We start from the raw sequence: 27,831 nt of genomic DNA, 5'->3' as shown, positions 1-27,831 counted from the left end.
TCATTTGTTCTGTAGCCTATGTAAAACATATTAATTTGCAAAACAATAGTCATTTAACTGTAAATTCAAAAGTTTATAGCAGTCTACATTATTTAAGGATAAAGAATAGCTGTAATTTGTAGGCTACTGACATTGTCTATTTGACGAAATGTCCATATAATTTTCTTTCCACCACTGCTTTGAAATTTTAGGATCGATAACTTGAACATACAGTATGTTAGATAAATTGCACTGCGGAACTGTTGCCGCGGTGCCGTTTCACGTCGGAGATAAATATGTGGCGGACCATCGTACCCAGCGAGGAACAGCGGATAAGTCTGAAGCCAAAATAAGAAATAAATGTGTTAGTCAGTTCCTCGGGTTCACAGACGCTGTTTTGTGATTTATATGACGGCTGACAACAGTTCCGGTATCTGAGGAGCGGGCATGTTGACTCGGTCGCTGTAGTTTATTTTTCTGAGAAGATGTTTGCCAAACCGTTCCGTGTCAAATCCAACACTGCGATTAAGGGCTCAGACAGGTGAGTCAGTGCTGTAACTGTAACGTTACATGCCTCGCCAATCATATTCATCCACAGCCATTTATTCCTGCGTGGTTTTCCTCTTTGCACTCATAGCCTACTGTCAATGTTAAAAAACAAAAGGCTATTGAGGTACAGGAGCTGTCCCCAGTGTGCTGCTCGTAAAACCTCATGTTTATCACCGAGACTCACACAGACCCAAGCAGTCTGTGTTTTAACTATGTTCACTTTCATGTAAATCCCAGCATCTGGACTGAGGTGAAAAAATCAGTTCATTCGTCTGAAGTGGGTTAGTGTTGAGCTGCTGAGTAAGGTTTTGTGTACTCCTGCAGTAACTGTATTAAATCAATCAGCAAGAGTTTGCACAGAAACCTAAGACATAGGCTACTGATATTTAACTCATATTTGAGAATGTCTAATAGCCTATAATATCCAATAGGAAGCTTTAGGGCTGCGATCATGGGTTATCAATTTTTTCATAATCGTTTCAAAAATACACATCATGACAGGGTTAGGGTCAATTATATCAAATTAGTTGCAGATGATAAATATAAATATTCTATTCATTTACTTGTTCATCAATCAATTAATTGCTGTAGACCCAGGATGAATTGGAGTTTAGTGGGTAAATCTTAATGTAATTTCATATCACTGAGACACACAGATCATTCAGTGTTCATCAGAAGGAGACACAGTATGCGATCAATAAGGTCAGCCTGTAAAGGAGTTCCATTTAATCGCTGTGCAATCTGAAGAAGTTCACAGTTAACACGGCGTGGCTGGAAAGTGTGAAGAAAGTATTATAAGTGTGACGTTACCCACTGAATGAGACGTTTGTTTTTGTCGCTGTCTTTAGGAGAAAGCTCAAAGCTGACATATCTGCAGCCTTTCCTTTGCTCTCTGCTGATGAGCTGTCAGAGCTCGTCCCCAACAAAGAGGAAATAAATGTAGTGAAGATCTACGCACATAAAGGAGAAGCTGTAACACTTTACGTTCTTCATAAAAATCCACTATTCTTTGAACTGGAGAAAAGACTTTATCCCACAGGTAATAATAATATAATATGAGTTGCTATGATGGTGTAGGCTTCCTAAAGTGTCTGATTTTAACTGTGTATTGTAATATTTTTTAGTATATGTCCTCTGGCGCTACCCTGCTCTCCTGCTAACATTCAGGACATGGCCTCCTGTACTTCAGAAGCTGATTGGAGGGGCAGGTACGCTCCTTTCTCTCAAGATCAAAACCCTTGACGGATGTCTAATACTGTACAGTATATTTAGACTAACAAGCACTGTGTTTCCCAAAGATCTCATGCTGCCAGGCGTAGTGGTGCCCTCAAGTGGCCTCCCAGATGTGAAACAGGGCGACTGCTGTTCTGTTACACTAGTGAACAATAGGTAAGCTGTTATAAAAGATTTGGAAAGACCTCTGACACATTCCTCTCAGAAGTAAGTGCAATGCTGTTCTCCTGGTTGTTTGTAGAGCTCCAGTTGCAGTTGGCACAGCTGTAATGTCCAGTGCAGAGATGCTCAGTTTGGGTATGAAGGGAAGAGGAGTGCATGTTCTCCACACATACATGGATAATCTCTGGTGAGTAGCTTTTATCCTCTCCACCTCTCCAAATGAGCTCATTTGCTGTTTTGATGAAAGTTAAAAGATAAAGATAAACACCAAATTACATTAAATGTATCTACTAATTTGACATAGGGTAATTTAAATGAACATGTTAAACAAAATAGCAATTAAATTCTCAGCTCTGTTCTTGTAAATTGTTGAAGTGTGACTACATGCACGCACATACACACGTATACACATTTTATCATAGCGTCAGCTTTTGGTTCGTCATATGCATTGTTACTGAATGCTCTGTTACTGAAAAACAGTTTTCTCTATTGCAATCCCTCTTCGGGCCCTTTCAGTTTACCAGTAATCTCAATAATAAGCATACAGTATTGTTCTGTATTGTTGTCAGAACAACCAAGGTTGTCAAGATATGCATGAACTAGTAACAACTGAGAAAAACATGATCTGATGTATTGGACTGGTACCCAATACAATCCTCACACACATGTGGACAGATGATGAGGTCCCTTGATGAATGTCAACAACACCCTGACATGTGAGTTTTAATGAGTTGTGTATTGTTTTAAGAACCTTGATGAAGATTATGGGAGGATAGGAGGATTATACATTGTTTATGTGTATTGCTCATTTCCACTCTCCTTGGCCGAGCTTCAACAAATGTTTCTCTGTCCATCACAAGTTAACTGGCAACACTTCTGTCTCATTTATCAAAATACTTCACGTCATTTTTTCCATTGTTATTATATTCTATCATTCTCTGAAAAATGTGTCGATCTACAGTGTAAGAAATCATAGACGCCAAGTCACGCATCTTTGCAGCTCTACGGCCAAGAAACCTTTGCACATGTGGTTATGTGGTTTGTTGTATCTGTTTTTTAGGGCTTTTGGAGACAAGTCATGTCCTCCCTCTCTACCGGATGCAGAGGATGAAGGAAAAGAGGTGAATGGAGATGAATATGAGGATGATGAGGAGGAGGAGGAGGAGGAGGTGGAGGACAGAAAAGAGCAAGTTGAAAGGCATGTGAAGGAGGAACAGGGCGCCGGCGAGGTCACAGATCAAGTCTGCGCTGGTGTTGAGGAGCTGAAATTGGCTGAACAGAAGGAAGAGGAAGGTGAAAAGGGCAATGAGGAAGAGGAGGAGAACGAAGATGATCAGAAAACACCACAAGGTACCAGATTTAGTCATATCTCACATTATGTTTATTAAAAATTAATTTAAAAAGAACCTTCAAGTACTGACCATTAATCTGCTTTTGATAAAACTATGATTTATAATTTCCGTTGTATCTGATTCAATTCCAGTTTTCACACATTCACATAATGAATGATCACAGGGTCAATATGGTTGTTGTTTATTTGTATGAACTGGAGAATTTGTTGATGATGTGACAAGATTGGAGCCTGTTGTGAGGGAAACGGATGTGACTCCGGTGTGACTCAGGTGTTACCTAATTTCTCAGAGATGATGGATGCCCTGCTGGTGCAGTGTTTCCTGCATGCTCTAAAGAGCAAGGTGAAGAAGTCAGAGCTCCCTCTGCTGACAAGTACATTTCTTCGCAACCACATGTTCTCCTGCTGGTAAACTACAGATCATCTTTTAAGATGTGCTCGGGGACAATTGAATTCAGTACTGAAATTATTTTGTATTATTTCAGCCCAAATGGAAAGCAACTGGACATCAAGAAATCCAGCTTTAAAAAGGTATACCCATTATCCAGATTATAACCTTTATATGCACAAATGGAGTACTTTATAACTCCCTCTGTAAATCTGTTCACACTTTCTTCCAACAGCTGTCAAAGTTTCTTCAGACCATGGAGCAGCAGTACAGTCTTGTGCGAGTGAAAGAACTGACGAAAGGGGTGGAGAGCATTGTTGAGGTGGACTGGAAAAACCGAGAGTGAGCCAAGCCCTGCTTCAATTTAAAGAAATCCTTGGGTGAGATTCAAACGCACAACCCACCCACATTCAGCATGAATAACCCTGTGCTTCTCCTTTTTGTACGACTTAAACTTTCTAGACTGCGTTCCTTCAACGTTCCTGAGGAGACAGGCATTGGAGGGGAAGAGGAAGAGGCTCCATATCATCCTCCTGAGATAACAACTTTATACTCTGTCCCTGCTCGGCTGGAGCCTCTCTTTCTGGATATAAAGAAGAGGTGTGTGCACTTTTACTTATCTTCTAACAGCAGGGGGATGTAGCAGAGAGTGCTGAAACTTGTGTACATCCACAAGTTTCAGGTTTACCTCAGTGAGACACTAAATCCGTACCAGCTGCAGGAGGTCTGAGCTGCCACTGACATCAACCTCTGACCCTCTTGAAAGGGGATAACACAATATTCCCAAGACACATGTCACAAAATTATTAATCATAAACATTTCCCAAAACCAGTCTACTCATTTACTACTCCCTTAAGAATAGACACAGATTTGTTTTCTGTCTTATTTCTGACATTGATGAATCAGTTATGTCATTACTTACAGCTGCAAGTTATCGCATCTATAAAGTTTGAAGGATTGTTACAGAGAAAGTGGCGTGTGGCATTCATCAGCATGAACAAAACAGGTCCCTAAACCTGGAGCTGACCATCTCATCCTCTCTACACATTAGCTTAGCAACAGCAATTTTAGTGTCAGTTTGATAGCATTATTTATTTGGTTTGGTCCATAATAAGAAACACAATACCAGGAAATGGTACCCACATTAATGTCATTTCATGATACATATAGTAGAGTCACTAAGTCAGACATCTGTTATCCAGTGGGTAAACTGTTGAAATTACAAATCTTTGCATGTTCAGAGATATCCATCCATCTTCAACCGCCTATCCGAGATCAGGTCGTGGGGGCAGCAGATCCATCCGTGAGCCCAGACTTCCCTTTCCCCCGGAGACATTGGCCAGCTCAAAAAAACAAAAACATTTTGGCCACTTGTATCCGCAACCTTGTTCTTTTGGTCATGACCCAAACACAGCTGCTGCTTTAGGAATACAGGGATTGGATGACCCTGAGGAGTGACCCTCACCCCATGCTCCCACAGGACCTCCCACAGAATATCCCGGGGGACCCAATCATACGCCTTCTCCAAATCCACAAAACACATGAAGACTGGATGAGAATATTCCCAGGCTACCTCAAAGTGACCTGCAAGAGTGAACAACTGGCCTGATGTTCCACAACTGGGATGAAATCTGCATTGTTCCTCCTCAATCAGAGGTTCGACAATCGGCTGAACCCTCCTCTCCAGCACATCAGAGTAAATATTTCCCGGAAGGCTGAGTAGTGTGATACCTCTGTAATTGGTACACACTCTCTGGTCCTCCCCTTCAACACTGTCCCAGACTTCCACGCAATGTTGAAATGTTGAAAAGGCATGTCATCCAAGACAGCCCCTCAACATCCAGAGCCTTCAGTAACTACGGGCAGATCTCATCAACCCCTGGGGATTTGCCGCTGTGGAGTTGTTTGAGTACCTCACCTTAACCCTAACCCTCGTCCTAACCCTTGTCCTCCAACTCTGCCTCTTCCTCATAGGGTGGATTTGATGGCCAGTTGGGTTGAGGAGTTCCTCAAAGTGTTCCTTTCACCACCCTACGACCTCCTCGGTTGCGTTCAACAGGGTTCCATCCTTGCTGTACACAGGGTAGATGGTCCCTGCTTCCCCCCCTGAGGTGGCGGATGGTTTTCCAGAATGACTTGGTGCCATCTAAAAGTTCTTCTTGATGCTTTCTCCGAACTCCTCCCAAACCTTCTTCTTTGCCTCCCTCATGGCTGAGGCTGCCACCCCTCAGGCCTGTCTCTCCTGGGACAACGTCTCCCAGAAGACCTCCTTCAGTCGCACGGCTTCCCTGACCACCGGTGTCCGCCATGATGCCCAAGGGTTGGGCATCAAGGGTTGGGCATCATGGGTGTACTTAAACACTAAAAGGTGAAGTTCTCTTGGATAGAGCCACCACCAGATGGTGATCGGTTGACAGCTCAGCTCCTCTCTTTACTCAAGTGTCCAGAACATGCAACCTCAGGTCAGGTGATATGATTTCAAAATCATTGACCTTCAGCCTAGGGTGCTCTGGTACCATGTCCTCTTATGAGCATCCTTATATTCAGACATAGTGTTCATTATGGACAAACCATGCCCAGCACAGAGGACAACAATAAACACCCATTTGGGTTCAGATTAGGCAGGTCGTTCCTCTTGATCACGCCCCAAGTGTCTCCATCATTGCCCATGTGTGCATGGTCCCCTCTAGGACCCCACCCAGCATTTCCTGGAAGGCCGAATACTCTGAATTACTCTTCGGCGCTGTTATGCCCAGCTCATTGGAGAGCATAACCACAGAGGGAGGACCACACAGTTGCCAGTTAAAGTAACCACAAAGTTGTTAAAGGATAATTTCCGTTTTTTACAACCTGGACCTTATTTCTAGCATAAAATAAGATCATTTTACTCACCCAGACAACTTTGGTGTCATTTGGAGTTGTTTTGACGAAATTAGCCCCAGTGGAGCGGCGCGTATATCCGTATAATGCGAGAACACGGGGCACGCAATGCAGCCTCTAAATAACACATTATCCGCCGCAAAACTCGTTCATTTCGCCAATATTTTGTTATGATACACTAGTGCTATTCCCCTCCGAGCCCGTGGTGGCATGTTATCAACATCCTGCGCCTGTAGGTTGACTACTAACCTCTGATCTGGATGATGTCATCTCCGACCGCTGCCCTAGCTAACTTGCTACCGCTAATGCTATGGTTCGTTTCTGCGTGTTTCTGACTTGTCAGAACAAAATGAGCAGCTGGATGAAGTTCAGCTTCCACAGGCTTCCTCTCCTCAACCTGGACTCACTAAAGCTCCGGCTAGTTGAGCTAAAAATGGACCTGAATGCCAAAGCAGAATGATTATTAAAATGAGCCGGGCAGCGGTCGGAGATGACATCATCCAGATCAGAGGTTAGTAGGTCAACCTAGAGACCCCGGATGTTGTTAACATGCCACCACGGGCTCGGAGGGGAATAGCACTAGTGTATCATAACAAAATATTGGCGAAAAGAACGAGTTTTGCGGCGGATAATGTGTTATTTAGAGGCTGCATTGCGTGCCCCGTGCTCTCGCATTATACGGATATACGCGCCGCTCCACTGGGGCTAATTTCGTCAAAACAACTCCAAACAAAGTTGTCTGGGTGAGTAAATGATCGTATTTTATGCTAGAAATAAGGTCCAGGTTGTAAAAAACGGAAATTATCCTTTAAGTGTGTGTGTGCAATCATAAAGAAGGAAGGAAGTCTCCACCACTGCAATTGGACACAGTGGAGCTGGCCCGATATTCTGGTTGGGCTTGCCAGTCAGCTGGCATGTACGACATGTATTACAGTACGCCGACACATCCCACTCCAGCAAAGGCCAGAAGAAATGTCGAAGCACACGGTCGTAAGTCTTCTTAACCCCCAAGTGACCAGTAAGGCCATCGTGCGCAACACTTAGCACAAGTTTCTGAACTTAAAGTGCACCACCACCTGTGTTACCTGGTCCAACTGTACACCCCCCCACCACAAGCCTCCATTTCCTCAGCAGCACTCCATCTTGCAAAAAATAACCATCAAACAATCCCTGCCCCACACTCTCATGACCAACCACATTAAACAGAGGCACGAGCGTACGTAGGGTCACCGGCCTGCTCTGCACCCAGTTCTTCCCTGCTGACAAATGACATAGGACCAGGGCAAAGCGAAGCTCGAACCTCAACCTCAAACACCTGAAAACACACCTGCAAGGAAGCGCAATGATCAGGCCCACACCCCTGTCCTGAACTGGCCCTACTCATTGCCCGAGTGACCACACAAGCAGGGACAGCTTTAGGATGCTGCCTTGCACGCTCATGCTCGGTGAGTGGTCAGGTGATGCTGTAACTACCAGCAGTGGTGCAACATCACTCCAAACCCGTGCCCCAGCCAAGTCGCTGCCCAGGACAACGTCCACTCCACCCATAGACAACGCTACGCACCCCAATGACGACTTCACCTTCAACCAGACCAGAAAACAAGTTCAGTCGGTGCAACGCACAGACACTGGAACTAAGCTAATGCCTAACACAGGAGTTGAATTACCACCAGTGTCTGAACCAGCTGAAAAAGGCAGCAGCCCCTCCAGGATAAAGCTCTGATTTTCCCCAGTATCTCGCAAAATCCTGACTGGTTTTCTCTCCCCCTCACCAAGAGACACAAAGCCTTCCATCCCAAAGGGAACATAAGCCTCCTCAATCTTCTGCAGCCCCCCGGTGGCCAGTCTGTAGGGCCCCACTTGGTCCCCAAATGTCGACACTGGGGCAACAAAACCAGCAGATTTCACATACTCGGAACCAGCAGACCCATTTGACTTTTGTTGTGGCCTTCACCCTTGAATAAACTGTGCCATCCACCGTGCTAAGAGCAGAATATGCTTCCTGAGCCTACCTGTGAACACACAGCATCAAAGCCCTATCAGCGTCCGGCCACCCCCTGGTGTCGACCACACGCTCAAACAGAGAAAAGAACGTGTCTGGGTCCCTTTTATTGAACTTAGGCAGCGAATGCAAATTGCCAGCAACATTAAAACCAGAAGAACCAACAGCTTGGCCTGGCACACCAGCCCCCAAGAGAAACTCTGCTCGAGCTTTAACCTCTCCCTTTCCAAGGTTACCTGCACGTCTGCCTCCCTGGCCTTCTGTGCTAGCTCTGTCTGCAGCCTTTCATACTCCAATTGAAAGCGCAACCTCTCCCTTTCCATCTCTGCCTTCTCTTTCTCCAGCTGCATAAATTGCTCAAATGACAGCTTCTCAAGAACCCCTGGGAGTGTTGCACCAGGAGGAAGTTTACTCTGCTCAAGCTCCAAAACCCCCCATGACACTAGCATCCCCTCAACAATGACCCTCAGAGCAGCTTTCTTAGGCACAGGCTTCTTCCAACCGAAATGCACAGCTAAGTCAACTAGATCTGTTTTCGCAAACTGAGACAACGTACCACGACCCGGCCGCTTCAAAAACTCAGCAACCAATGGATTCTTATGCTCCTTCAACATGGTCCACACAACCCGACACTTCTCCAACCAGTCAAAACCCTGTGCCCGTAGCACAGCCTGCAACAACCTGAGAAGAGAAGCTCAGCGCAATAGCCACACAAAAGCAAGAAATAAACCTGAAATAAACATGTTTGCATCCTACAATATACACTTGTCCCTTTTACAAATTAACATGAAATAGAAAAGCAGATAAATATATAGTAGTCAGTTTTGCCATTTCAAGGTCTTTATTTTTTAGCTGGAGTAGCGTTACAAAAAACCTGTCAATTGAGCTGAAGATGCTTTGATGAAATTCTCACATTTGGACATTTATTATTATTCTCACGTGTGCTTTGGTTCCCTGCAGGAAAGGAGCAATTCTGCAGCCTGCTGAAGTGAGAAGTATTATTACTGAATATGTGAAGAAGAATGAACTGGTGGACGAAAATAATAAAAAGTAAGGAGGGGCTTTAATTCAGTTTGAGTGTTTTCTTGTATTCCATGCCTTTGTCTCATGTTAAGAAGTTTTACAATTTAAAGTTAAAGAAGGATTTCATTTATTAATTTTACGATCAAACTTTATCTGTCAGCTGATGTATTGTAAGAGAAAGGAAAACGTATTAACTAAACTAACTAAAAACGTATTATTGACATGATCAAGCTCAGTTTGGGTTTAGATTAACCACCATGTGGGGTTTTCCATTACTAGACACAGTGGTAAAAGGGAAGACTAATAGCCGCTGCAGAAACATGGAGATGACCCCAGGCCATGTGATGTTGTTATAATTGGCTAAAATGCTTAAATGTGACTCTGAAACTGACGAGACATCGCATGTTTCTTTTTAGGTCATAGACATTTGGGCATCATCATGTGAAACAATTTGATAATGAGCGATAGAAGAAATTAAATAAAATCTCTCATTGACTTGGCATATGTTAAAAAGACAGTGTGTTTCCTGTTCCTGATGCTATGCATCAACTATGTGCTGTGTTGACTTCAATACTTTTCCCCTCTCTGACAGTTATGTGACCATCAACCCAACTCTTTGTGACTGCTTGCTGGAGAAATCAGAGTACCAGGAGGTGGAGTCTCTCAAGTGGGATGACCTCTTCAGCAGGTTATGATTTAATGTTATTATTTTATTTATCCTTTTCTAAGTAACCACATTATGAAACAAAAATGTTGCTGTTTCCCATTCACTCAACCTTTGAATACCTTCATACCACCATTAAAATTAATGTTTATTAAAATCATGGGCATTAAAAATGCGATCTAGCAAAGTCCTTTGCAGGTAAATCAGCCTATATCTCTGTTATATAAATGTCATTTTCACAGGACATTGGGAAGAATGCAGGAGTGTTACCAAGTTGTGTTCCCCGGACATACACCCATAATAAAGAAGGGACACATCGAGCTCATAGACATCTCTGTGGCTTCTCGAGGCTCCAATAAGAAGGTGACAACTTAAGATACAATCTATTATAGTCCCTAGTAGAGCAGTGGTGTTTTTGAATTTATTATACTATATATTGGACAGTTTAAAGTTCACTGCCATGCTAAATATTCTATGAACGTAATAGAAATGCATCTTATTGTTGCAGACACATTTCACTTATCACAAATGTGACTAAGTTGTTGTGGTGCCTCATGAGAAGTCAAGGGGTCAGCAGAGACATAAGACTTCATCCTCTGGGGACAGTTAATGTCTGCACAAAGTTTCCTGGCACTCCATCTGGTAGCTTTTCAAGTCCTTTGAATTTGATCTGACAGACTAATGTTTCTGGTCCTGTTCACACCTGGTATTAATATCCATCTCAGGGGATCCGATCTTCCAAAGTTGAAAGATGCATTGATATTTAATTTCAGATTTGATCACATTCGGATGTGTCCTTCACATTGATGGACCGCCCTCTCTACGGAAGGCCCCTGCCACAGTCTAATAGTTTACTATTTCATTGGGTCAATTTCACTGTAAAGTTGTGTGTAAAAAATTGATTCACTCAGCCCCTACATACCCCACTTGCTCTCTCTCTCTCTCTCTCACTCACACACATTGACAAGGGACCTGTCTAGCTTGAAAATGTTCATTTCGTCTGTTAGTTTTACTATTTCTTTAAACAGACAAATAAGTTATAAGATATGTCTTCTGACGAAGACTGCAGGTTTACAGTCCAAACATGTAAAGGTAAAAGAACATCTCCTAACTTATTTGTCTGTTGTCTGAAATAGTAACCCAAGGGACCTGGCTGTCATAGTCGGCCTGTCTAAAAACAGCAGCAGAAGTTTTTCGTTTGAGTTTGGGAACAGACAGGAAACTGTTGAGGGTGAGAGGTGGATGTTGGGTTAGGGTTTGCTTGTGAGCACTTGAACTTCCACGTCAACAGCTCATGCTCTATCAACGCTGGACAGATGTTGTGCCCACCATGTGTTGTTAAGGACTCACAATTCACCGTGAGAACAGAAACTGATGTAGATAGACAGATGAGTACAAGTGAAGCACATCATACACACCAGCATTTGAAGCAAGCAAGGATGAAACCTAATGCCTGATAAATGTTTTGAATTACAGCAAGCTGTTGCACACGGAGTTGCTCAATATCTTGCAGTGGATGTACCCCAGGGTGAAATGTCAACCAGCCATGTTATTTAGACAGGAGCTCTGATTTACTTCAAGAGAAAATCTTGCTCCATGCTAAAAGCAAGACCACATGCTTAATTTAGAACCATCAAGCTGGTAAAATGCCAAAACTGCACAATAATTCAAACATATTTATCACAAGGTCAAACTTGACAATGATGAAAGAAAATGACATTTTGGGGAAAGTGGAACCAAAGTTGGCAGGCCCCATAGCTAACGACCTTGAAATGCAAGTGATACAGTTTCGCGCAGATGACCAGGTTTTCCAAGTTTATGTTGCGGGCAAAGGATTCAAAGTTCATAATGGTAAAGGTTAAACAGACAGATAACTTCATCATTCTCATGAATCTGATTACTGTACCAATGATTTTTTCCTGTCGAGTCATCTTAATGTCAGGTTAAAGGTGTGTGACCTCCTAGTGTTCTCACACAACATCGACATTTGTGAGGAATTAATGCAGAAGCTTAGACGCTCAACCGACAACAAACGCATGTTGCACAGATGTCCTTAGCCTCCTGGATCAGATTCTCTGCAGGAACACTATAAAAAACAAATTTTAGGTACATTACGTGTTTTTGGATGACAATGTAAAATGTAAGCTGCGGATTACAACTGACAGAACCAAACTGTAAGTTTCAGTAGCAGCTTTTTAAGATTTCATTAAAATATACTGGCTTACAAATTGGGTAAAGTGACAGGTTATGATTTTATTGTAATGAACCATTCATCATGCGTAGTTCAGTTAAAGGAGAACAGACACCAAAATAAAGCTGTGGTTCTTTTGGATTTTGCAGAAAATTGCAGCTTTCTGATCCAAGAGGCAGCCCAAGGATTTCTTTGGGATATTTCTCAGGCCATTATCCATCCCTATGTGACACCCGTCACATCACCATGTGTGTAATCAGCAAACATTTACAACATCAATGCATCATTTTAAAATGGGAACTCTTTTGTACTTGATAGAAATACACGGTTGCCCAAAAAGTTGGAATCATTTTGTTTTCAAACACTCTTTTTATTCCTATTATAAAGGTTATAAAAAATATTGTATTTCAACTTTATGGGCAACCCTGTATATCCAAAATGTACCTCTTTACCAAGGGGCAGCATCACAGCACTAGAAAGCAAATATAAGGAATTGTAAAAAAAAAATTTTTATGAAACTACACCAAACAAAAAAGAACTGTTAATGTAAAAAAAAAAAAGTTTTTGTTTTTCAAAGAAAATCCCTGACTTGAACTGAGATGAGTTGTTATGAAATGATTGAATGAACTTCCTGCAGATGTTGTATCTGCAGGAAGTTCATCTATTAGCCTGGTTGAGTTGTTGCTTTGGCTTTAATTGTGTCTGTGTACTATCTTTAGGTAACTATGGTAAAGAACCTGGAAGTGTACTGTCTGGATCCTGCAGCCGTGGCCACAGCTTTGCAGCACAGAGTCCAGGCCAGTACCGTCCTACATCCCATCCCAGGGGCCAAAGATCGAGTCATGGTTCAGATCCAAGGCAACCAGATTCACCAAGTTGGCAATTTGCTCTTAGGTTTGAAACTTAATAATACTTCAAATATCATTCTCATAATTTATCTCAATTGTTTCTGTCAATTGCTTCATTTGCATAAATACATTTAGTTTCTCTAATCTTTTATTTCAATTTCAGATCACTATCAAATTCCTCGCAAGTACATCCAAGGACTGGACAAAGCTCTAAAAGGTGGCAAGAAGAAGTAGCATTGCTACCTGCTACAACAGCTGCTTACTGTCTTCAATGCTTTAAAGCTGCTTTATTGTGTGTAAACACAACATGTAATAAAGGTGATTCACTGTCAACTACCAAAAATCCATGACTGAAGTCGTTATTGTTTTATCGATTTGATTTGGCTCCAAACAATATCTCAAAGAAAAGTTACAGAGGGTCACTCAACGCAGATCATTTCACTGGCAGGTAATTGGTTTCTGACGGTGAAAGAGTAGAAGAGGAGAAAACCATCTCAAGTTTAGACATATAAACATTGATTAGATCACAATAAATAGAAACTATCAATCCCAAAACAAATCCAGTTTCACAATAGAAACTACCAAAAAACAAGCAATTGAGATATTACCCATGACAATAAAAGGCAAAAAAATAAATAATAACAGTCAGATGCGTAGCCTAATATTAACTAATAATGGGTGGACAAATAAGTTATTAAAAACAATAACAGCTAGGTAATTTGACAATTCACACCAATAATTAGCAGAGCAGACATGATAAATGTCAGTCATGTCAAACCCAATTAATGCTGTTTAATTAGTTATGACAAGTTTAATATTTTCAGAAGATGGTCTTCAATATGAATAAAAATGGAAAGTTGGAAAGAAAGTTTAGCATTTTTAACATCCAAACATAGCACACAATGATATAACATGTTATTTATGGGGCATTTCAGGCCTTTATTTTCTATGCCGCTAACAGTGGAGAAACATTTTGGTACGAGGAGAGAGACAAGAATGACATGCACCAAAGGTCCCCAGCTTGACGCAGACCTTGGATATCGAGGGTCATTGGCTGTGCATTAACCTCAAGCCCAGCGTGAGGTCTCCCCACAGCAATTTTTAACCTGAACCTCCATGTTCACACCAGGAAGCAGAGCTGGTCCACTGAAACAGTTGTGTGTCAGGGGCCTGGTACAAGGGCTCTGCAGTGTTAAGGTCATGAGAACTGCTGTTTTACACCCGCTTCAGGCTAATGTCAAGAAATTCACCAAACTACAATAAACACAGAGATGTGGATTTAATAAGTCAATAACTAAACCATGTTTCAAACAAGTCAATATTTAATGTTGTGTTTATTGGGCTTAAAAACTGCAGTGACTGGCTTTGGTGAGTTCACCACACCAGTGGAAATGTTGATTATACTGTGGTTGATTCTTTTAAGCTCCTCACATAATTTGCTAAGTCTTCATTTGATTTTTCTTGTTTTTGCCAGTTTGTTTTGAGGAACTCAACATAAACTGAGGCTATAATTACACAGCCTTTTATGGTGTGGGCTGGTCTCCGTGATGAATGACCTTGTTTCCATCTGCAAATTTATTTTCTTTTTCACGATTGTTTGTTGCATGTTTGAGGATGTTGCTGTGGTGGTAAACGATGGGATTTGTGTCTTTCTTTTGCCTTAAGAAAATTACAGTACTATTTCTCTGTTGTTGATGGATAGGTGGGTAAAAGATATTTTACTTTTTAAAATCATTTTTGTGTTTACATATATTATATCTATTTTGAGATGTTTTCAATTATTTTCCACCATAAGACATGTGCAACTACCCTGAAAAGGAATAATCTTCAGTGACAAAAAAAAGTGCATGGGTACATAGAATAGGTAAAGTTGCCCTCAGAGAGCCCTGATGTCCAGTCGGGGATGACATGAAGAGACTCGGACAGTTCTACAAAGATGCTTGGAACAACCTTCCTACCAAAAGTGTCATTTAAAACTGTTCCTCTCCATGAATCAGCTATTGAGTGAGCCCTCTGACATGTGTTTCTAAGTCATCATGACATCAACAGGCATCAATGAATTCTTTATACTTTTTGCTAATGTCTTGTTGTGCCTCCTCCAATTTTAAATTTGGTTTTAGGGAAATTACTGCCTGGATAAGAAGTTTCCTATTCTTTTTGCAGCATCTTTGGGGAAAGCAGAAGTCCTGTGAAAAGGTACAGACTGTGGTATACTGTTTATTCTTCTGTGACATGACACGACACAATCAAGTGAAATTTATTCATACATCTTTATTATATGCATATATTGCAGACCGTTAAAATAAGATTGGAAAAGATGCAGAACATCATCACTGTTAGTCCTAAGTCAAATACTAACTTATGCTTAAATATTAAGAAATGAAAAGCCTCAAACCATATAGCCTTTAAAGTCTAAATATGTAAACATCAAGTCAGGTACATGTACACATTAATTACGCTACCTGTCTGTGTCAACAGTCTTTACACTTTTTGTAGTAAAATGATATGAAGAAGCCTTCTTGTTTGTTTGCTCAGAGTCTCAAAACTAATTACAGGAAATTAAATCTGAAACATGAAGAGTGCAGATGTGTGTCAGGATTGCAAACATGGAGGCAAGACCTCTATGTAACAGGAACAGGTTGAGTAAAACATAGTAATAAAAATGATTAAACTGTTTTATGGAGTCACATTAAAGGTCTTGTTGTCTATACTGAGAAAAGAATTATGGCCATGAGACCATTTCCTCTGTTTCCCACACACCGGGAGAGTACAATTTCCTCCAGGGCAATGTCAGTAATTGTGTTAGGTTTCTAGAGCTTTGCTTTGCAGTAGGACAACACTTGTCTGACACACGCTAAAAACTCTTGGCGAAACTTGGACTGGGTGCAGACATACAGGTACATGTTCGCAGCGGCGTTGCTAAGGCTCAGCATGGTGCCAGTGTCCGCTGCTATATTCATCCGAAGGCTGTAATCATTACGGTCAAAAGTGTACATGTGAGTTGTGCGGAGGATGATCTGAGTTATTGCACGGGTGACAGACAGCAGCAAGAATGTCATGGACACAGTCACTAAAAGCACCACAGATTTTCTCTTCCTGGAGCGCAGCAGGGGTGTGACTTTGTTGACCCTGGAAGTCAAATCCGAAGTGATATGAACCCGATTACTGAGAGAGATGAGGCGCAGAGTCAGCCCATTAAGTGTGAGGATGATGAGGAAGGGGATTATGTAGGCCTGCAATGTTTGAAACCAAACTAGGGTGTGAATAAACTGAAGTGGGACCTCTGTGTCGTAAACACACGAGGTCTGGTTGTTCACATAGACCGAGGCATTGGACCAGTAGTAGGGTATGGAAAAAAGATGACTGAAGAAGAACACAGCTGTGATAGTCCATGCTGCACATCTTGGTGTGCAGATTTTAGTTTTCATTTTCCACGTGTGGATGGCGACAAAGCGTTCAACTGTAAACACGACTACCAGCCATGTTGAGGCGTTATAGGCCCCATAGTTAAAAATGTCCCTCAGGCTGCACCACGGATCGTAACTCCAAAATGGCTCCTGCTGGTGGTACTTCACAGAAAGCTCAAGAATGACAATGAAGATGAGAACAAGGTTGTCGGCCACAGACATGGCCATCAGATAGAAGGTGCTGGACCTGGAGAGCATGCAGCTCCTCCTCCATATGATCAGAAAGGTGATAATGTTGGCTGAGGAGAGGATTTGTGTCAGTTGGAGCATCTTAGGTCTCAAATACAATCTTATCATGAAAATCCATTAAGATTAACATTTTAAATGACTTTGATGTACTTACAGGGGAGGCCCACCACTGCCAGAGCAGGGTAGAAAACTTCTTGAAGTGTCACCATCCAGTGTTTCCTCTGAGGGTTCATATCCTCTCACACAACAGACGGTGTCACACACTGCAGGATCACTGAAGCCTCTTTCATAAATCTGCTCCTATTGCCTTGTCACAGCTTGGCCACTCCCACCTCACATCAACATTAGAGTGTGTCAACAGCACTGAGTGTTAATTAGATGTCAGAGGTGTATATAAAGTAGGCTACTTGAAAAAAATAACTAAGTAAAAGTACAAATACCATAGCTGAAAATGACTTTGGTAAAAGTTAAAATCACCCATAAGAAAATCACTTGAGTAAAAGTCTTAAAGTAGCTCACATTAATACATATCAAAAGTAGGCTATCTTGTCAAAAAATGAAACACAATACATTACTTTGTCCTAGCAACAAGCAGAAAACACTGGAAACAGTATGTGAACATATAAAACTACTCAATATTTCTGGTAAGGTAAGAGCTAATTCAGTTAGCATGATAATATGCTAATTAGAGATGCTAAACATTATATATCTGTTAATCATCTGCATGCCAACAGTGTTCTTGTAGCACATGTTAGTAATCTGACTTTAGCATTTAGCTCAATACACTGCTGCAGTCGGCACTGAGGCCTTGTTATATCACTTACAAACTTTTATTTGATTTTTTTATTTTTTTTTATTTTGTTGAATAGCCTATAGCAGCTGCTATCAAGATTAGGACATTTTTATCCTGTGCTTTAGCTACTAGTTGATGTTGTGCAATTTGTCAGTAGTTACCGTTACACTTTGACATGACTTGTTATTTGTTGCACATACAGAAAAGTTATTATTATTGGCTGCACAGAGTATGAAATGGGCTGTTTTAACTTAATTTGGGATGAGGGGGCTAGGCTACATGAAAGTCAGTGAATGCCTGCCAGTTTCTGAAATTCAAATCAAAGAAGCCAATTCCTTAAATTTAATTCATGGATGGCCTCCAAGAATATGAAGGGCACAAATGAAGCTCTCAGTTAAGTACATCTGTAACTCAAATAGTCACCTAAGTAGAAACCATTACTACACTACTACATGAGGGACTACCCCTATCTTTGAACTTGAACAGTGACCCCATCTCTGTGGGTCACTGTGAGATGGTGTCTATGGTAGTTTCTGCAATAGTAGGTGTCTCCTCAACAACATGTAACCATATTGATGCGGGCGCGTGCACACACACACACAGGATGAAAACACCATCTGTAATGGCTAATAGTACCTGGACACAAGCCTGAACAAAGTCCTTGAATACAAAAAAACATAGTTTTTATCTTTGAGTCAAAACAACAGAAAAGGGTCCAAGCATAATACTTTATACTCCTGAGAGCTGATGCAAGAGTGGCAAAAACCCTGAACCATGTTCTGTTCAGGTTGCCAGATCAGTCTTCCTTGCCATGACCAGTCCATTTACAGTTTATGAAATATGGGAAACAACTTCAGTTCTCTATATTTTTATAGAAGGTGAACAGTGCACATCAAGTTCTCTGTTTGGTGCCGGAAAACCTTTCCAGCCTGGTTGGACCGTTAACTTTGGACGCAGTCTGTCTGAGCAGTCAATCATTTTTGAGGGAAAAGAAGACCTGCACATGCAGTATAATTTACATGAAGTGTTAGGGTACTTTCGTACAAGCAACGCATTTTCTCTTGAGGTAAAGAAGCTCTCGCCTCGGGCTCTCAATCACTCTCCCTCCAGCTGTCCCACCTGCTGTGCCTCTCTGACTGTTCTCTGTGAACATGTTCAAATGTCTTGTGACTAATAGATTAAATATGCAGGGAGTTTAAACTGTCCCAAAGAGAAAACCCATTCTGACACACACGTGCAATGTGTTCGTGTGTTTCAACAAGTCATATCACTGTGGTGACTAACAGGGTGCAGAATTTTGAAAATCCTGATTTGTCTTAACCAGCACACAGATTTGGATCTCAGGTCAGTAGGCTACAAACACTCATATGTCAAGGGGACATCAATTTTATTGATTTTTGATTTTTGTCTTTGTTTTTTAAATAGCCTGGCATTTTACAAAATACATTTTCTCCTTTTTTGTCAAGATCAGTACCACTGTTGTGTCTGTGAAATATGAAGCCAATAATAAACTACTCAAAAATGATGGATTGGGGGCGGCGATTAGCTCAGAGCTGCCGCCCCACGCATGCAGCCCTAGTTCAAATCCCGCATCGGGCAGCCCGTTCCTGCATGTCATTCCCCCTCTCTGCCTCCCCATTTCCTGTCTATCTCTCTCCACTGTGCTATCAATTAAAGGCATTAAAAAAAAGCCCAAAAAATAAACTTAAAAAAAAAAAAGATGAAGATGAAGATTCCTCCAGTTGATTAGTTGCTAGATGGCTAGTAAAGTGGCAACAGTAACAGTCCTTCTACACAAAAAAGGTCTATATAAATACTTGAACACTTTATATGGTGAACAACAGGTGAACCCAAACTCAGAACATGGAGGAGAGAGTTTATTATTTGTGTTCTGGGATAAAAGGTTGAGGGGAAATGAGGGTGCTGGCAGTGGGATGCAGAGGGGAGCAGGCGGCTGGCGGGAAGAGTCTGCATTGGGAATGGAAGCTGGGTGGTGAGTTTTGCTGGATGACTAACTTGGCAAGCTGAGGAGTGAGCTTCAGAGCTGACAGACAGAGTGAGCTGAAAAAGGAAAAGAAGAGAACAGGGCTGGATGTCCAGTTGGCAGGCGGAATGACCGGTGAAGCAAGGCTGGCTTGTTCAGAGCATGTTAGGTTGAGAAGTGAGTCGGCAAACTTACAGGCAATGCAGTGGTCCTCCAAGGACCAAGAAAACAATAGGGTAGAAGTAGGATAGATATACCGCTGGCCTGATGGGTAGCAGGTCTGACAACTGAGTGGTAATGAGGTAGCCATGAAAGAGAGAGTGGCACTGTGTCTACAACACAGCCACACATACCTGCACAGACAAAAACAGACAGCAAAGGATGAGAAAAGGGAGAACACCAGGAAGCATGACATCAAAGGCTCAGACCATGCTGCTATGGACAAATCATGATGAGTCCATTTGGAGGTTCTGAATGTATGAAAGGTAAAACTTGTTGTCAATGTGTGGGCAGATTGCACCTCATTTCATCAGTTAGAGTTGCTAGAATCCAAATATTCAGTTCATTTTCCACAAACATAAGCACATAAAATCGTACTTCTAAGGCCAATAGGCTGTGGGAGGTGTGGAAACAATTGAGAGGCTGCAGACAGAGGTATTATGAGACAGAGAAGGATCAGTTCTGTTTTGAATGGTTTTAAAAGGCATCAAGTATGTTTTCTATTATTTCGCATTAAGGAGTTAAAGCACATTTTTGCCCAGTTTTCCTTTTAGACTTATGGGCATTATGAAAAATTGAACTAATAGCCTTAGAAGCCTTGAACCGTCACACACAGGAGTTTTTTTTATGTTCTTCTATAAAGTGCGTCCTAGAAATTGTTATCTAATATGTTTTTTCTCACATCCAAGGAGTGAAAAATACAAAAAAAGAACGCCTATGAGCTGGTGTAGTGTAGGTTTAGCTAATTACATACAAAATAAGAACATTTTCAGAATCATACCTTTCAAATTTTGTTGCAAATAATGTACGTTGTTGTATGCAATTGAGCCCCCTTTAAGTGCTTCAAACATTTTGAAGCTTTTGTAGATGTTTTGAATCTATGAGGATTTTATACAGGTGTCTGTGGCAGTATCTTGAATTATTTGCATCTCTTCCCACTTTGCTTTTCTATGTGGTCTTTTTTAAAATATATTTTTCTTTTAATGTGTTATTTTAAGTTATGAGGACCCTCTTCCCCAGCTCTATAGGTTAATACACACAGGACTTGAGTTCAGGGCATCAATCATCTCATCTGACCATCTGTTCCACTCTGTCTCTCCCTATAACATAAAACAAGGTTTTCATCACTTTATACGGTGTTGAGGATTTTTCAGCAGAGGTATGTGTCTAACTGAACAAAAAAAAAAAAAGAAAGAAAGAAAAACACCCTCAGACACGTGTGCTGCTCGCTACGTGCAGACACAGGGACCTGTTGCTGTGGAAACCAGGTTTCTATTTTCTTCTGTCTACAGATTTAGAGGACTCATCTGGGGAGGATTCTATCGTCTCCGGCTACAAGGAGGGTCATCTAATAATTCACATGTAGGCAACTGGCGTCTTCCCAGGCTGCCCACTGTGATCTGGCTCTAGGCTACTTAGCTCAGCGTGCAGCAGGGGTCCCTGCAGCCATCCCATCCCCTCAGGAGAGATCTGAGTTACTGATGCTGTGCCAGCAACACTGCACAGAAATACTGTATGACTGTGATTACTGTGTGGTGCAGAGGTTACATAAGGCTGTAAGCCAGTCATTAGGAAAGTTGTTTATAAACATGAAATCTGTATCTGGCACCCATCAGCCTGTTAGTGAATGATGTTGGTGTCATCTTGCTGTAGCAGATTAACTCAGTTTCACCTTTCCTGCCTCCAAGCCATTTCCAATTCATGAAGGGCTTGAAGACACTCTTGTAAAAAAAAAATTTAAATTAAAAAAGTCCTTCCTATTATAGCCCTGACCGCTTTTACTTTTGATGGTGTCCAATTTTCAGTGCTTGACTCATATTCAACATTTGATGAAAAAATTAGAAATCAAAGATTGTCTTGTTAAAGTATGTCTGTCTTTTTTTCTTTTTTGCAGTCTATTCATGTCTGTCCTTACGGTAAATATCATATCTTTATTCTCTATATCGCATCAGCCATCTCATGCTATTCATTCATTCATTCTTTCATGTTTCAAAACTAAGAATCTACAGTTTACAACCTTATAATACGCACTGATGTTGGCAGAACTGGTCTCAAGTGTAATATTTAAATGGAAGGGATTGCCAACTGCCTCCAAACCAGAGTTTGACATTTCCCTTAGAGATTTTAAAGGGGACATATTATGGGTGTTTGGCTTGCGTTTCGGCCTCCAAAATGTGAGAATTGACAAAAAATATATGTGCAGGCTCCCTAGGTTGAAATCCATGTGGTTTTACGAACTGTTCCCTCAGTTGTCTTCCAATGATGTAACTAGGACTTGAAATTTGCATCATACCACCCCTACCTGGTACCAGTAGAAGGGGTGGGGCGGAACAAGTGGTTCATATGCATTTAAAGGGACAGACACTGAAACCAACCGTTCTGAACAGGGCTGTTTTGAGAGTATGAAAAGAGCTATGATGTTTGATCCTTGGGGGGTTTTGAGCAAAGCATGTCACAGATATTTGTCGTATAGTCTTTAAGACAACTGGGAACTATTTTAATTTGTGGAAGGGGGGTAAATATGTCTCCTTTAAAGTTTAGTTTCTCAGTGTTTTATGAGTCTTTAATTGTTTTTTCTTAATTCCTTGTTTCTTATGTAATGTAATTGTAATTGTGCTGTCATTGTTTTGCTGTGTTTTTGTGATTCCTTTCTTGTTCTCGGGTTTCTCTTTGTCAGTCTCAATGAGAGTGATCGATTAACTGTAGACTAAATTAAAATACAAATAAAGACGTAAAATTGTGTCATTGTTTCCAATAGCATTGTTTTCCATTTGCCACCTGCACTCTAAAACCCCTTGCTATGCAATACAAATGAGACACAGATTATGTTTATGTTTTTTTCCTTACCTGCATCAATTTCAATTTAGATGACAGACTTGTTGTTTGCATAACCAGTGTGCAGCAATGCCTCTTTTGTGCTTACGTCAGGATCACTGAGGTCATCATACATCACAGCTGATCCCGTTTCCAGCTGAGAGGATGAGAAGCTCATACGATTTAGATATAGTTACAGAATATATGAATCATGACTCATCTGTTTTTATCTATGCACCAGTAATGTTTTGAACTTCCAATGTGGCTCATGAAAATGAGAAAAAGGAACATAACTACCAAACCAGTATTCTCCCTTGTTGAACATATACAGAGTATTATTACCCCATGGTGATGAAATTATATCATGGTAGGATCACAGCCAGGTTTTCATGGCTTGTCATGAAACAACACAGAGATGAGAAGAGCTCTCAGGATTTATTCTCACAGTTTCAGTGCTAACTGCAGTATGATAGCTGTGAATCACAACAGTCTGCCCAGATGAGCATCCAAATTTAAATTCCAGTGTGCTGTCATGAGGGCAGAACAGAGAAAACCGCAAGGCAGAAACTCACAGTAGGCAGATGTCAAACAAGAAAAAGAAGAGAAAAAACATTATTAAACCCTGGAATTGTTTGACGAAAAGACATGATGACAAGGAACTGACAAGTATAATATGGTGTGGTATACCTAGTCCTGGATGATGAATCAATCTTATGAAAAAAAAAGGTGCAAATAATCAACAGTGGTTATCGAGTGAAGTAGCTGACGCACAGTCTGTGTCGCCCTCTGTTGGTCACCAGCCGCCACAGCAGAAACAGGCCTCAAAAGCAGAAAAGCAGGGGCACAGTGGGGTTAAACTTAAATAGGTCCTAACACTAATAAATTTCATTACAGGTCAAGTTCAAGTTACATTCAAGTAGTTACACCCACTTAGTCACACCCACTTGGAGTTACAGTTATGCCCAGTTAAACCCACTTACCCCCATGAAGAGTTAGACCCACCTTATGTTATGGCCACGTTGAGTTAAATCCAGCTGCTGCTCCTCTGCATTGCAGGGAGCCTAGGCTATAGTTGTTAAGCATGGCACAGCTATTATAACAATACTTGCCATGCTAACTTGCATGCTAGCCACCATGTAGCCAATGCTGAATATGTTTCAAAAACACACATTTAGGCTACCAATCATCTCACACATTGGTGCAAACATTGACACTCTGCTACAGATTCATTTGACCAGATATGGCGGCTCACAGCCAACTTTCAGTTTGGACACAAAGAGCCTACCTTCATCTACTATGAAAGGAGTCAATTAACTTTAGAGAAAAAAAATCTAAACTAGATGGAAAAATAGCCTGACAAAGGAAAAATAAAGGCTTTAAAGCTCACTTCTTACCATTTTTTTTTTTTTCATCCATTGAAATTTTTTCATCCCTTGAAAAAATCTAGTTTGTACACAACTTTATGTCCTTCAGCAAACAGCTCAGACGGTGCCCTCAGACGGAGCTTTAGGGTGCATAGAGTGAACTCAGGAGATGCTGCTGCCAGTCGCTGATCCATCAGACAGGCTACAGTACGTCATCATGCTGAGAGGATTGCTCTGCTATAAAGGATTACACCATTTGACTTTTTTTTTTTGACCAAGAGTGCTTAACCACTTTGATTAGAGACCCAAAAAATCAAATAAATGGCAGATCAATTCAGAATATTTTTAGAGACTGATTATGTTCTCGTGGGATTGATGTGGCTGAATCAGGGATGGATGGAAGATTATTTGAGGACATTCATGTAGCACCGTCCACAGTCTGAGGAGATAATGTGGAATAAATGTTATCTCTGTGACTGTGCCTCGCCCTGTGGTCACTAGGATTGTGAGCCAAAACACATCAGTTCCTTTAAGACTCCTTTGCAATATCCCTGAACCATAATCTATCATAATATGAATAACCACTGTACACATCTGGTATTCTGCAACATGTGAGTGGATCTGTTCCAAATGTTGTCTGCTTACTGTCTACTGTCAGGTCCTCTTTGAAATTTAATTCATACTCAGTTGAACTTACGGTGTAAAAGATAGATCTGTATTTGCCGTAATCATCTCATCATCTCATCAATCTACAGCAGCTGTGTTACGAAAGAGAAAAGATATATGGTTTTTGTAACAGATGAGAAGAAACACTGCCTATCAGAGTCTTTTCAACATGATGATATGCAGCCATAATTGAAATAAGTGTACAGCTGCTAGAGGTCAAATCTGTGCATGTGAATAAAAAGGAGCTGTATCAGCCTCAGGATAGGCTAATAATTATTACAATGTATAAAGTATTTGCGTTTTCAAACTCTACAAACACCTTTTATTCAGCGACTGTGTTACATTTTGTTCTCTTTCTTGTGTTGTGCCTTTTTTAAAGCCCACTTTATACTTATATGTGAAATCCATACTGTTCAATACACTGACCCCTGGCTTTATTGAATGCCCTCGGGCAAATCTTGTAAAATCCAAATTGTAAAGATTAAACTGGGGTCACTCAGGGGACAAACTCATAAAAAAACACAAAAGGTTGCAGCCATAGGCGAACAGGAACATTTAAGATATTTAAAATCAGAGGGTACTCGGTGTGTTCAGACATTTTATCCAAACTTTGTGTCCCTCGCATGCACATATATGGACACTGTAGCTGTTTCACAGTGAGCCGGAGACAAAGGGTCAAGATGATGATTTCAGTCTTTTGCATTACTCATCATCTAAGTTCTCCACTCATTTCCATCTCTCTATCAACTGTTTTTATTTCACACTGCCATGTCATTTTATTTAGAGCCATTCTGCAAGGACACATTTTCAGAGGCCACCTCCCATTCATTATCATTCATTATGACTCAAGAACATGGGGAGGGGGCACAGGTGATGTGTGGCTTTCCCAAAGAACCAGAGCAAAAATCTATTTGGTATAAGTGCAATTTGCAGGCCACGTTGTGTAAATGTTAAAATGTCATCTTTGAACAGTTGTGGTTTAGTGTCTTTATTCATTATTAATGCGATAAGATGCACATGTAGAGCCAGCAGATAGAGGCAAGGAAAGTATTTGGGTGTAGTAGGCTAAAGGTGGATTTGTCAAGGGTCTATCTCTTTGATGAGTGATTGTAATATGAATTTGAGACTATTACCAAATGCTGAGAACAGTGAATTATTTACAGCAAAGAGTCAACAATGCTTTAAAAGGCAAACCAAGATCTCGTCATTGCAGCTCAGAGTGATAGACTGGACTAAGGAATGTTTAGCAGTGTGTTTTTGGAGGGAGTCTGGACAGAAAGTAGTTTTTCACATCTATTTACAGTTGCTAATTTATATTAACTTATCCCCCTTAGCAACATTCAACCCTAAATTAAATTTAATTAGGTTTGTTTGCACACACAACTTATGACAGTGTATATTCTGTCTACGTGCCCACATCAAAGGTTTTAGCAGTCACATTATATCACTGTCTTTCTGTCCAGTTAAGATGTGAAAGGAGGGTTTGTTTAAGCAGGAAAAACACTCTGAGCAAACAAAGATATCATCTTTATACAAAAATTAAAGATAAATGAGAGCTATGAGCAATAACATTTTCTTGAGCAAAAAACAAAATTAAACTTTAATATGATACAATACGTCTTTTGAATTAAACCCAGACAGGGAGAGATTTTAGCTTGTGGGGAACACTGGTAGTTCAATGCTATGTGAGCAGGAAAATGAACAGATTTTTTTAGTGAGGAGACACAGCTTGATCTATTTCTGCAAAGTGACATGGAGACAGCGTCGTCCACTACGTTCATCATAGACAAGAAACACACCTGTGGCCATTATAGCTGAACACAACAGCCTCAGAAAGGTTAGAAGATACAGAAATTGCAAATGCACAGCAAATACATAGGGATTAAAATGTCTTGACTCTGCTCACAAAACCTAAGGTGAAAAAACATTTCCTTAAAGTAAAAAGAAAATCTTCACATCTTAGCCTTTTCCACTGGCATAACAGGCAAAAGGAACCAGGTGAAATTAATCATTTTCAACTCTTTGAAAAACAGCCAAGTCTAAAACGATGATCATACCTGAATCCTCTTCTGACAGCGGTTTTAGGGTTGTGTGGACGGGAGGGTGGGAGGATGGGAGGATGGGAGGATGGGAGGATGGGTGTTTGGCAGGTGGTGGGGTCAGGAGGTCTACATACTGTATATAGCTTTCCTCCCTGTTGTTGAATGTGAGTGATGACAGACAGATGGTTTGGCGGGCGGGACCAGAGATCATTTCTGCCTTTGGATTTCCTGGCAGAGTGCAGCTTGGAGACAAATTCAGAACAGCTCTATCTCTCATCCTTCCTCCTGACTGCTCCCAGAGCCCCATATCAGTCGTAAATCTTAAATCTCCCAGGAGCGCAGTGCCAATAATGACAAAGCTTCCCCTGTAGGTATTAAGGGAATTTTGCATGTCGCACTCCGTCAACTTCATGACCTGCAGTCCTGTTTGTGCAGCACAGTTTGTGGCTATAGCACAGCCACTAATGAGGAGAGAGGTTAAAGATCAGTCGCTCATAACAATGTTTCTCTTTTTACACAATAGCAGAAGTTCTGGTTTAGACATTGGCTCTGAAACAGTGGATCAATAGCTTTGTGGTCCATTCAGATCACACTGACTGGACTAACTGATCGGTCATGCTAGTGTCTCAGAAAAACTCAGATTAAACCAAAATAGAGCCAATTGCACTGATCGAATGATAGTTTTTTTGTTTCTTCTGTCAACAGCCGGTGTCAACAGAGGTATGAAAGTTTTTCAGATGAATAGGTGTGACAAGGCTTAGATGTCAGCTCACTGCCAGAGGACCCGAATAAAGTCAGAGGAACAGCAGAGCAGGCCTGTGCTTGATCAGGAAAAAAGAAAAAGTGGATTTCAGCCCATCGCTCCATGGCCTTAATCTGCAGGATTAGGGCATCGGAAAGTCCACTCTGGTGTGTTTTTGTCTGTGCGCATTTACCAGTGTGTTTGTGTGCATGTGCTTTCTTTGTAGGTAATATGTATGCGTGCAGCGTGCGTTTGCATGCTTTTGTATACCAACAGAGGT

At 41.1% G+C, this 27,831-nt stretch overlaps 2 protein-coding genes across 2 annotated transcripts; one reads left to right on the top strand and one right to left on the bottom strand.

Moving 5' to 3' along the window:
* The first annotated feature begins 277 nt into the window (after positions 1–277).
* eif2d (eukaryotic translation initiation factor 2D) lies at positions 278–13,586 on the top strand. Its single transcript, XM_083976247.1, has 15 exons — positions 278–520; positions 1,377–1,567; positions 1,653–1,736; positions 1,827–1,917; positions 2,003–2,110; positions 2,984–3,273; positions 3,565–3,682; positions 3,760–3,805; positions 3,898–4,004; positions 4,125–4,262; positions 9,506–9,595; positions 10,161–10,256; positions 10,475–10,595; positions 13,143–13,317; positions 13,435–13,586. The coding sequence occupies exons 1-15, from the start codon at positions 465–467 to the stop codon at positions 13,503–13,505; spliced, it is 1,782 nt and encodes a 593-aa protein (XP_083832373.1). The 5' UTR covers positions 278–464; the 3' UTR covers positions 13,506–13,586.
* Positions 13,587–16,081: 2,495 nt separating this feature from the next.
* Positions 16,082–17,160, bottom strand: LOC310988120 (putative G-protein coupled receptor 139; the record flags this gene model as incomplete). Its single annotated transcript, XM_083974633.1, has 2 exons — positions 16,082–16,977; positions 17,082–17,160. The coding sequence occupies 2 exons, from the start codon at positions 17,158–17,160 to the stop codon at positions 16,082–16,084; spliced, it is 975 nt and encodes a 324-aa protein (XP_083830759.1).
* Between the last annotated feature and the right edge of the window lie 10,671 nt (positions 17,161–27,831).

This window comes from Trachurus trachurus (assembly GCF_905171665.1).
Source record: "Trachurus trachurus genome assembly, chromosome: 7".
Classification (NCBI taxonomy): domain Eukaryota; kingdom Metazoa; phylum Chordata; class Actinopteri; order Carangiformes; family Carangidae; genus Trachurus; species Trachurus trachurus.
Note: the sequence above shows the minus strand (reverse complement) of the source record. Positions and strands in the feature narration are given on the sequence as shown.

Coding starts and splice junctions, on each gene's coding strand:
- eif2d (XM_083976247.1), top strand. CDS start 465: ATGTTTGCCAAACCGTTCCGTGTCAAATCCAACACTGCGATTAAGGGC. Junction 521..1,376: donor GCGATTAAGGGCTCAGACAG/GTGAGTCAGTGC, acceptor CGCTGTCTTTAG/GAGAAAGCTCAAAGCTGACA. Junction 4,263..9,505: donor TTTCTGGATATAAAGAAGAG/GTGTGTGCACTT, acceptor GGTTCCCTGCAG/GAAAGGAGCAATTCTGCAGC.